The sequence below is a fragment of the Primulina huaijiensis genome, chromosome 6 (assembly GCF_012295235.1).
Source record: "Primulina huaijiensis isolate GDHJ02 chromosome 6, ASM1229523v2, whole genome shotgun sequence".
NCBI lineage: Eukaryota > Viridiplantae > Streptophyta > Magnoliopsida > Lamiales > Gesneriaceae > Primulina > Primulina huaijiensis.
Window position 1 is genome coordinate 19,898,462 of NC_133311.1, and position 12,343 is coordinate 19,910,804.

Sequence of the window (12,343 nt, forward strand, 5' to 3'; positions counted from 1 at the left end):
TTTGAAGATCATGGGTAGCTCTGCGTCTAATCACAAAAACTTCTGTAAGACGGTCTCATGAATCAATTTTGTGATACAGATTTCTTATTTGGGTCATGGTCATTCATGAAAAGTATTACTTTTTATGCTAAGAGTATTACTTTTTATTGTGAATATCGGTAGGATTGATCCGTCTCACAGATAAAGATTCGTGAGACCGTCTCACAAGAGACATACTCGCGTCTAATTCTTCCGTCTCAATTATATAATTATTTTATTTTATATATATATATATATATATATAGATTAAGATTTTATTTTATTAAATGCGAAAAGTAGATTTACTTGATACGGATAAAACATATCATCTCACCAGAAAATTAAACAAATGATTTTTTTTTATTATTATTACATTAAAGTACATGGAAATAAATGGCATCGGTTTCTTCAACGTAAAATGAACCATCTAATTACAACGTTACTTTCCTCCAACCCAAATCACAAATAACAACAATTCCGCAATTTCTTGGAAGCTTTCACAGCTGATTGACAAACAAATAATATGGACCCAAATATTTTAAATCCCAAAAAACTACGGACAGTTTAATGAATATTTATTTGAAAATATTGAAATTTATAGTTTTTCTTAAACAATCATAATACAAAATTTAAACTTCTTAAAAGTATAGTGAATTGAAATTTATATATCTATTATCTGTTACTATTATTAAGAATCTCTATAACAGAGACAAAAATGGAGTCTTGTTCTGTTTTTGGCTTTTCCAATTTTGCTCTTATGTGATACAAATATTACACTTTTGTTTATTTATTTTTTATTTCAACCTACACTTTTGTTTTTATTTTTTTTAATTACAAAAATTCAAATATCAATTTAATCCCTCAATAATTTGTCAAATTTCACTTTAGTATCTCGATAATTATAAAAAAAATACACACACGCACTGCGTGTGCAAAGTAGCTAGTATTAATTAATGTTCAACCTAGTAGAGAAACATTTTTCTGTATATTGACAAAGTTATTTTATAATTTCAAAAATATTTTTTAATCAACTAATTCTACATTTCACGATTATCCTTTCATCCTATTTTTCTCTCGACAACTCTGGTTTTTTCATATTATATATACTATGTGTGTCATGATCCGTTAATATCTATTTTTATATGACGAAAGAATCTACGGCTTCCCTCCAATACACGTCAAATAAACTTTCGAACTAACAACAATAACATGTAAAAAACACAATCTAGATAAATCTTATTGTTCAAAAAAATATTGAGAAAAAATTATGACTATTAGACAAACACTCGGGCTAGTTTTACAATGATGCATGCATGTAATGTTATTAATATAAGTATAATATTTGAAAATTAATAAATAGTATTAATTGAAAATCTTGTCCATACCTCAGCCCCATATCATGTGTCTGTTTCTCCTGATTCTCTTCTCCGTCGCTTCACTCACCGGAGCAGAGATCCGCCACTCGGAGATCCGGAACGATGATCGACCGATAATCGCCTTCGACGAGTTTGGATTCACCCACCGGGGTCAGCTGCAGCTCAACATCACCAAGCTCTCTCTGTCCGGTCCGCAGAATCCCGACACCTCCATCCTTTCCAAGTTGGGATTCTTCCTCTGCACCCGCGACGCATGGATCCATGTACTTCAGCAAATAGAGGATGCGGAGATCACCTGTGCTGTGGGATCCGATTCAGTCAAGAAAGTCTTCACCTTTGATGCGCTACCCAATCCCATTCCCACCGTGTGGAATTTGCTCTACTCTGAATCAGATGCGGATCGGTACACTCTTGTCTTTGCTAATTGCCTTCCTCAGCTAAAAATCTCCATGAATGTGCGCTCCGCGATGTACAACCTGGAAGGCGGCAAGTCCGATAGACGTGATTATCTCTCGGCGGGTAAAACGGTCTTGCCTAGGGTTTATTTCCTCTTCTCCATGATCTATTTTGTTTTGTCTGCGTTTTGGATCAGTGTTCTCTACAAGAAGAGGTTGACTGTCTTTGGGATCCATTTCTTTATGTTGTCGGTGGTGGTTTTGAAAGCGTTGAATTTGCTATGCGAGGCTGAGGATAAATCTTATATCAAACGCACAGGGTCTGCCCACGGGTGGGATGTGCTGTTTTACATTTTCAGTTTCTTGAAGGGTATTACTCTGTTTACTTTAATTGTCTTGATCGGGACCGGATGGTCGTTCTTGAAACCGTATTTGCAAGATAAGGAGAAGAAGGTGCTCATGATCGTGATCCCACTTCAGGTGGTTGCAAACATAGCGCAGGTTGTGATTGATGAAACAGGCCCATACGGTCAGGATTGGGTGACCTGGAAACAGGTGTTCTTGCTTGTTGACGTTGTATGTTGTTGCGCAGTGCTGTTCCCAATCGTTTGGTCCATCAAGAATTTGCGGGAGGCAGCAAGGACAGACGGGAAGGCTGCTGTGAATTTGATGAAGTTGACTTTATTTAGGCAGTATTACATAGTGGTGATATGCTACATATACTTCACGCGGGTCGTGGTTTATGCACTGGAGACTATTACTTCATATAAGTATCTATGGACTAGCATTGTGGCAGGGGAGGTGGCTACACTGGCGTTCTATGTATTCACAGGGTACAAGTTCAAGCCTGAGGCTCACAATCCGTATTTCGTTATTGATGATGAGGAAGAGGAGGCTGCAGCTGAGCAAATGAAGCTGGATGATGAGTTTGAGTTGTAAGATGCCCATAATGTGCGGAATATTTGGAGAAGAATGAGGTTGATGTCACATTTTGTACTTTTCTTTCTTACGTGCTCTCATATCCTTGAATCAGTAGTGTAATTTCACAGGTTTCAAGACCACCTCTAAATGTTGTCGATAAAAGTCCTCGGATAAGCAGATGATAAAGCCCATCAGTTTAATACAAGTGTTGCTCATCACTGTCTTTTTCCGTTCTTTCCCTTGTATGAGTTGATAAAAAGTTTTTAATGTGTGACCTATCCTTTTTCGTCAACGTCGTTGCATCCCTTTTACTTTGGTATTTACATGGCCTTTCTTATGCGTTCTTGTTGTCACATATGAATGACTGATCACATTTATTTTTTAAAGTCAGTTGAACTGAAGATTAGAGAAAAAGACACTAGGATGAAAGTTATTATCTGGTTTTATGCAAGAAAAATGCTGATATTTCTTCAAATTTATGGACTGCCGGAAAACTTGGCTTAATTCGTGTGGCTTAAAACTTAATTAAAGTGATTTTTTCTCCATCTTTTCCTTCTTGGTCATCTTGAAACTGTTGGCCATCGGTTATACAGACTAGACTACCATATCTGACTTTATCCACTTCGATGGCACTGATGCCAGATCTGAGCCCTTTTGGACTTTTTCATGAAGTTTTTGATTTTAGGATTGTGCATTAAAAGTTTCCAGTTTTTTGTTATTTCTCAAACTATCACTGGTTTATTGGTTTTCTATAACGTTTTTGTATGAAATATTGCTTTTCAGGCATGCACTCAATATCCGAAAAATCACGAGTTTCAATTTTCAAAGCTCTCTTTCACCAATTTTCACCTATTTTATCAAGTTACCAGGCGTAGTAAATCTTTCCACGATACTTTTCCAATGAGAGAAATCGACTGAATACGTTTCAACATAAACTACCAACTAAAAACAATTGCTGCAAGTATGAGAAACACTATACACACACTACACTTGAGAAAATAATATTTAAAGAGTTGACAGTATTGAAAAAAATAGAAAGAAAATATTAACAATTACTGTATTATATCTCTACTGTGTATGTACTAATATTTAGGCGTGGTAAAACTACTGCCACCAAAACCTCATCAAGAAAGTTCATATTTCTTGTATATCTCATCATTTCATGCTTTCAGTTTGTGACAGAAACTGGAATTTGGATTCGCTAAGGAGCCTGGAGAGTAAGTATTGTTTAAAATTAAGTATATCTCAGAAAAAAGTTTGCTACATACTCAAAACCAAACATATATAAGTAAACTTACAAAAATCGACGAGACAAGGTTGTTTGGATGCTGGATCCTCCTCGAATGGCGGTGGAACTTGTCCATACACCATCTCACAACTCATATCTTCAAAATCTGTACCATGAACGAAACCGAGTATAGATACACAGAAACATCCATTGGGTTTTTTATTTTGGAATTTCACATTGCATTTGAATTCGGTCGTGATTCAGTCATTTATATCAAATTTAGATGGATTTAAATTAGAGGCTGGCCCACTTCCTACAAATTAGTTTGAGCTTTAAGAACAAATGGTTCTTGGCTAGGTATCAGCATAGAGATCGTAAGTTCGAAACCTTCTGGGAACAATCCATTCTATATTGCACTAAATGGAGAACTCAAATATATGACAGAATCATCAAATCCAAATCCACCAGAACATGAAGGAAAGATGAAATTGACATACTAGGAGTCATGGTTAGTGGAAGGCCGAACTCGTTGGTGAAGAAATCTTGTGTAGGTATTTTACACATGTTTACACACATTCCGACACACCCACTGTTCTCCAGGTACCTTGATGCATGAACGGAACAAGTTAGTTGTATATGAAACGAACCCAACCAAATTCATGCAAAAGCAAAGGAGCAAATAAATATACCTGCATTTCTTAATGTGAACTCCACTTTTTTGCTTCACTCCATTAACTTCCACTTCCACAACCTACAGAACTCACTTATTTATTTCAGTGCAGACAGAAAGCTGCATAAGCCATTAATTGAGTTGACTGCTTTACCAGTAACTACAGACTGCATCGAACCATGACTATAACATATCGTACTTATTGGGATACAAAAGCCATTGTACTATGCATGATAAATACCAATCAGTTCCTGTAAAACGTATAAATTGCATAATGAAGTACTTGAGCCTGTAATTATACCTCAGAGGGACCAACTAACCAGTGGAAGAAGGGTACTGTTATGGCTGCATTGAATTCTGCCGCCCACTTCGTTGGTGGAAATAATTTTCTGAACTGCAGAAGCAAAACACAATACTCAGAACAACATATTTCAATTTCAAGTCTACTTCATGTATAGAATTATATATATAAAAAACAAATGTATCAAAAGGAGAGTTTTTAGACATCAATCTGAAACATGGATGCATGACAAGCAGGATCAAAAAGGACATACTTGAGCAGGTGCACCAGGAGGAAGCATGGAAAGAAGCACCTCTCTCACCACTTGCTGCTGCTGCTGGCGCGACCTTCCTTCCATCACACTCTTCGACACATCAACAAACGAATCATAATCATAATCCAACCACCCCGTTTCCTTGCTTCGACCTCTGGAGAATTTCGACATCTTCCGCGCAAACAGGGTCATAAAAACCTTCTCAAATACCCCGTCATTGTACTTAGTCTTCTGCCCCATGGGAGCCGGTTCCCCCGACGCCTCCGCAATCCCACATCGAATTATGCTGACTCCATTGCAATGACTGTTTCTTCTACTACAACAGTGGCCAACAGATGGCATATTGACAGCTTGGAAGCTAAGAACCGCCATTAGCTATTGATTTCTTGGTTCCCACCGCGAAAACTGGAGCGGAAATGAACCTTGCAAGTTTTTTCCTCCGAAGATGAAGATGAAGATGAAGATGAGCGTGTGGAGACAGTGACATTGGAGGGATCATATTACTTATCAGGAAAAATTATGGCGATACAGGTGCCGCGTAAGGGAACTCACTCTATTACGTTGAAATAAATTTTTATTTTTATTTTTTAAAAAGGACAAAGATGAAAAAATTAACAAATACAAATGGTATACATATTCTGATATTCACTAGCTTTTTTCCTTTTTTTTTTTTTTTGGTTAAAATTTTGGAGATTTTCTTATTTGGTCAGTAAATCTTGAAATCGAGGATCTTGCACTGTTTGAATAAATTTACAAATTTTCCACTAAAAAAAAGTAACACACGTAAATATTAATAGGGGAAATAGATGAGAAAAAATTGGATTTAATTAAGAAAACATCTCTTAACTCATACTTTAATTGTGTCTATTCATTCCTATTGACTTAAATTTGGATCAGAATGATCATATATTTTAATTACTTCATTAAAATTACCCATTTATTTCAAAGGTCTTATGAAAACAATTTAATAAATTACAGAAATATTTATGTTATTTTTTTGATGATTATTGTATTAGTTTGGTTGGTGTTTTGAAAATTAGTTGTCATTTAAAAAAAAAGGTTATGTAAATTTATTATAGCCTTTATGTTTTTAGATTAGATTTCTTGCTTACAATAGATAAATAGAGAAATTTATAAATTAATCATTATTACCTAATAAAAAAAATTTATTATTTTAAATTTTTATCGAGTTCATTTAACAATGAGAACTTTTAAATTTTATTATAACCCACAATTACTTATACAATTAATCATAACCCACAATTACTTATACAATTAATCATGACACTTTATGATGTAGAATTATTTTTATCTTCAAAATTTTAAATTTTTATTATATCTAATTGGTTCCTAAGTGCATCACACATACTTTCTGCTAATAATATAATATAAATATAGAATTCAATTAACATATAATTATTGAATCAGCAATTTAAATATCATTATAATTACATTTATTAACAATATAATATGAATTACAATCACTGATAAAAATCCTTATGGTTGCCCATAATATGCAAAATCCAATAGTTTAAACCATATATATTGTCAGTACGTATAATTTATTTGGCGTGGATATGTAACCTGTAATGTATGTGTACATTTGCTCAGTGGATTTTTGGTCTGCTGCTGTTGAATGACCCGCTTTTCAAGAAATTTGGATTTTCGACTCTTTCGTGGCTCATGAAATTTGGTATATAAATCGAACCGGAGGCTTGTCCAAAGCCAAAGGTTAAGGCATGGCTGGCATGGCTCTATGAATTGAGAGCCAAAGCTTCCATACGATGCAATTGTGGACCAGACGCATGCCCATATGCATTTGCCTCTCTTGTGTTTGAGACTAAAAAAAAGAAAGAAAACTTTGACGTACACCAGTCATACTTTCAAAATGTTCTCATTTGGGCAATCGCAGACGGGAAACCCCGTTTACATAGCCGATAGCCAGCAGACCTGAACCTTCCAACTGTAATGTTTTGCTATGTTTTTTCATTTTTTTTGCTAACTTGCTCAAATGCAAGCTAAAATACACTTTAAACTACAAAATCATTGACCATCAGATTATTTTAGCCTTGATGGAAGCGGGTTATCAACAACACTTTCTGGTTTCCAGTCAGATTCTTCCCCAGGTTCTCTCAAGGCAACAAATGGAAGAGCATCAGCAACAAATGGAAGAGCATCAATGCACGACAAGGTGGAGAATTGTGAACCACGAGTGTTATCTAATCCGCATAACTCAATGAAGTGGAAGGGAATTAAGTGGTCAACACAACGGCTAGTTCACGGGTTGGTTATTTATATGTGTCAAGAAGCTTACACACATATAAATATATATATCTAGATTGCTTTTGAAAGATAGATCATCTTTCCACCATTCTATCCAGAAGTTAAAAGATAAATATATGCTTCGAAAGAATCCGGAGTGTATAAAAGTTATGTGGAAATACAAGAGTGAATTCTTTCAGTGTGAGATATCTGTCGTATTGTAGATTCATTGATAATAAGATTAACTCTCTCATGGATGTAGAACCACGTAAATCCTCTGTTTTTCATTCCTTGCATATTCATTGATTGGTTTACAAGTTCTTAATTCAACAGTAAGTTTCACTGGTTGAATTCGCGTGCGTATTCTACAGTAATCTTATATATCTCAATAAAAAATATAGCCCATGTAACATTACAGTTAACCATAAACTTATGCTAATCACTTCTACGACTGCCGAAAGAAGAAGATAGCAGCACCACAATCATCACCACGAGCCATGGAATACTAGAAAAATGATGAAGTATTGAAGTCATTCTTAATGGAAAACCAAGCTTCAGAGTGTTGAAAAAAATACTGCCCAGTATTCCACTTTAATCAAGAATAAAACCTGATCGAGCAACAAGCAGGAAAAAAAAAACCCTTGCCAGACAGTGATCTTAAGGGGTTCTTTTTGTTGAGTCCTCTGACATAGTTCCCCAGATACCTCCGTAACAGATGCGCTACCTAGGGATGGCAATTTACTCCGAACCCAATCCGATATCCGACCCGAATAAAAGAGGGTATGGAGGGATTTTTAGACCCGATTAAATAATTGGGTAATCGGGTATGGGGATTTTCGAGTTCGGGTATGGAGGCGGGTTTAATATAATCCGACCCACACCCGACCCGAATACCCGTTTAAATTAATATACATATATATATATATGTGTGTGTGTGTGTGTGTGTGTGTGTGTGTGTGTGTATCTATATATATGTATGTATGTATGTAGTAATTATATTTATTTATATTAAAGATTCATCAATCAATCCATCGATTTCGGAGTTTTCAATACATATGATCATAAATTTGAAAATTAAAGAAAACGATGCTTTGTATATTAAAAAAGAAGAAANATGGGTATGGGGATGAGGATGAAATTCAATACCCGATGGGTATGGGTATGGGGATGAATTTAATAAATGGGTATGGGGATGGATGTATGAAATCCGACTCATACCCTACCCATTGTCATCCCTAGCGCTACCTGATCCTCCAACATCTCTACTCAAATTCTTTCAACCACACAGACATCAGAATCATCTGATTTCCACGTTAAACACATCAAATTTTTGTTGGGTAAATGAATTGATGGTAAGCATGAGAAGTATTCAAATATTGTTGTGAAAAAGTAAAAATTTACGGTAAAAAGTAAAAATCTCAAACTCTTAAAATTATCACACTACACACTTTATAATATTTTTCTCTCAACTCAATTGTGATTTTCTTCACAAATGAGAGATCTATTTATAGAAAATTTTTACAAATAATCCAAAAATAAAATACATCATTACCTACATCATCACACACTAATTTTCAATATTCAACACCTAATTTTACCTAATTTTCAACATTCAACATTCACATTTTCAACACAAATATTTTTCACATTTTTAAATAATTTTTCAACACTCCCCCTTGTGATGATGATCATAATGATTGTATACATTACGTGTTTTTATACTGCCTCGTTAAAAACCTTACTAGGAAAAACCCATTGGGATAAAAACCATAGTAAGGGAAAAAGAGTGCAGTCACGTAAACTCCCCCTCATGTTGACACGAACAATTCTTCACAAATTTCGTAGATTGCGCATCCCAATATTATATATGTGCTTTCTGAATATTGTCGTAGGAAGTGCCTTTGTGAAGAGATCTGATGAGTTTTCACTTGATTGAATGTGACGAACATCAATACATTTATTCTTCTCAAGCTCCTTGGTGAATGCGAAGAACTTAGGAGGAATATGTTTAGTTCTGTCGCTTTTTATGTATCCTTCTTTCATTTGAGCAACACATGCAGCATTATCTTCATATAGTATCACAGGCTTCTCGTCGAATGATAATCCGCATGAGATTTGGATATGTTGAGTCATTGATTTTAACCACACACATTCACGGCTTGCTTCATGTAGTGCAATAATCTCGGCATGATTTGATGAAGTTGTTACAAGTGTTTGTTTCTGTGAACGCCAAGAAATTGCAGTGCCTCCACGAGTAAATACATATCCAGTTTGAGAACGTGCTTTGTGTGGATCAGATAAGTATCCAGCATCGGCATAACCAATTATACTTGGATTAGCATCTTTTGAATACAAAAGTCCCAAGTCTGTCGTTCCTCGTAGATAACGGAATATATGTTTAATTCCGTTCCAATGTCTCTTTGTTGGATATGTGCTAAATCTTGCCAATAAATTTACGGCAAAAGATATATCAGGCCTTGTACAATTTGTAAGATACATAAGGGCACCGATAGCACTTAGATATGGTACTTCTGGACCAAGAATATCTTCATCATCTTCACATGGACGGAATGGATCCTTTTCTATGTTTAATGATCTAACAACCATTGGAGTACTTAAAGGATTTGATTTGTCCATATTAAAACGTTTAAGGATCTTTTCTGTATAATTTGTCTGGTGAACAAATATTCCACATTCTTTTTGTTCAATTTGTAAACCCAGACAATACTTGGTTTTTCCAAGATCCTTCATTTCAAATTCTTCTTTCAAGTATGACACAACTTCTTGAATTTCCTTATTTGTTCCAATGATGTTTAAATCATCAACATATACAGCAATAATTACGCATCCGGATGTTGTTTTCTTAATGAAAACACAAGGGCATATTGAATTATTTACATATCCCTTTTTCATCAAGTGATCACTTAGCCTATTATACCACATTCTGCCGGATTGCTTCAACCCATATAATGATCTTAGTAATTTCACAGAATAACATTCTCTGGGTTTTGAACTTTGTGCTTCAGGCATCTTAAATCCTTCAGGGATTTTCATATATATATTACTATCAAGTGATCCATATAAGTAGGCTGTAACAACATCCATAAGACGCATTTCTAAATTTTCAGATACTGCCAAGCTAATCAAATACCGAAACGTAATTGCATCCATCACAGGAGAATACGTTTCTTCATAATCAATTCCAGGCCTTTGAGAAAAACCTTGTGCAACAAGTCGAGCTTTATATCTTACTATTTCATTTTTCTCATTTCGCTTTCGAATAAAAACCCATTTGTATCCAACAGGTTTTACACCTTCAGGTGTAAGGACTATAGGTCCAAAAACATTACGTTTATTTAGCGAATCCAATTCAACCTGGATGGCATCTTTCCATTTTATCCAATCCTGCCGATTTTTACATTCACCAAAAGATTTTGGTTCATGATCTTCATTATCATTTATGATGTCGATTGCCACATTATAAGAAAATATATCATCAATTTCTTCTATATCTTTTCGGTTCCATATTTTTCCAGTATTAATATAATTGATAGAGATTTCATGATTCTCGTCAGTTTGTGGTTCTGACAAAACATTTTCATCATCATGTGTTTCTTCAGGAACATCATTCTCTATTTTGTGATCATTATGTGTTTCTTCAGGAACATCATTCTCTATTTTGTGATCATTGTGTTTCTCTATGAATTTTCTTTTTCGAGGATTTTTATCCTTGGAACCAACTGGCCTTCCACGCTTCAGGCGTTTAATGACATCATGACTATCTTCAATTTGTTTCTTCGGAATTTCAATTCGAGCAGGGGCATTTGCAGCATGTATATATGATTTAGTTACCCCTTTTGTGTCTGCAAATGCATCTGGTATTTGATTTGCTATTCTTTGCAAGTGCACAATTTGCTGTACATCTTTTTCACATTGTTTTGTTCTTGGATCCAGATGTAACAATGATGATACATACCATGTAATTTCTTTTTCGGTATGTTTCTGTTCTCCCCCTAACATTGGGAAGATTTCCTCATTAAAATGACAATCAGCAAAACGTGCTGTGAACACGTCGCCTGTCTGTGGTTCAAGATATCGAATGATCGATGGACTATCATAACCAATATAAATTCCAATCTTTCTTTGAGGTCCCATTTTCTTTCGTTGAGGTGGTGCAATAGGCACATACACCATACATCCAAAAATTCTCAGATGAGAAATGTCTGGTTCTTTACCAAATGCAAGCTGCAATGGGGAGTATTTATGATATGCACTTGGTCTGATGCGAATTAATGAAGCAGCATGTAAAATTGCATGTCCCCATATAGAAATAGGGAGCTTTGTTTTCATAATCATTGGTCTAGCAATCATTTGCAGACGTTTAATCAATGATTCAGCCAATCCATTTTGAGTATGTACATGAGCAACAGGATGCTCAACAATGATTCCCATAGACATACAATAATCATTGAAAGTCTGGGAAGTAAATTCACCAGCATTATCAAGTCTAATTTTCTTGATTGTATAATCGGGAAATTGATTCCTCAATTTTATTATTTGAGCAAGTAATCTTGCAAATGCAACATTTCGAGTTGACAATAAACATACATGTGACCATCTGCTGGAGGCATCAATCAATACCATAAAGTATCTGAATGGTCCACATGGTGGATGGATTGGTCCACAAATATCACCCTGAATACGTTCAAGAAACATTGGTGATTCAGTTTGGATTTTGGCTGGTGATGGTCTTATAATAAGTTTTCCAAGAGAACATGCTTTACATTGAAACTTATTATTCTGAAAGATCTTCTGGTCTTTCAATGGATGACCATGTGTATTTTCTATAATTCTTCGCATCATTGTTGAACCAGGATGTCCTAATCGATCATGCCAATTGGTTAATATTGAAGAATTAT

The 12,343-nt window shown here is 35.1% G+C and overlaps 2 protein-coding genes across 2 annotated transcripts; one reads left to right on the forward strand and one right to left on the reverse strand.

Annotated features, from left to right (window-relative positions):
• Positions 1-1,372: 1,372 nt before the first annotated feature.
• On the forward strand, positions 1,373-3,920 carry LOC140978047 (protein CANDIDATE G-PROTEIN COUPLED RECEPTOR 7-like). The gene is made up of 2 exons (XM_073442794.1): positions 1,373-2,766; positions 2,839-3,920. Exon 1 carries the CDS (start codon positions 1,418-1,420, stop codon positions 2,726-2,728), a length of 1,311 nt encoding a protein of 436 aa, XP_073298895.1. The 5' UTR covers positions 1,373-1,417; the 3' UTR covers positions 2,729-2,766; positions 2,839-3,920.
• LOC140978048 (beta-carotene isomerase D27, chloroplastic) lies at positions 3,673-5,689 on the reverse strand. Its single transcript, XM_073442795.1, has 6 exons — positions 5,163-5,689; positions 4,910-5,002; positions 4,628-4,689; positions 4,436-4,542; positions 4,009-4,104; positions 3,673-3,920 (listed from the first exon to the last, which is right to left on the reverse strand). Exons 1-6 carry the CDS (start codon positions 5,532-5,534, stop codon positions 3,871-3,873), a joined length of 780 nt encoding a protein of 259 aa, XP_073298896.1. The 5' UTR covers positions 5,535-5,689; the 3' UTR covers positions 3,673-3,870.
• Between the last annotated feature and the right edge of the window lie 6,654 nt (positions 5,690-12,343).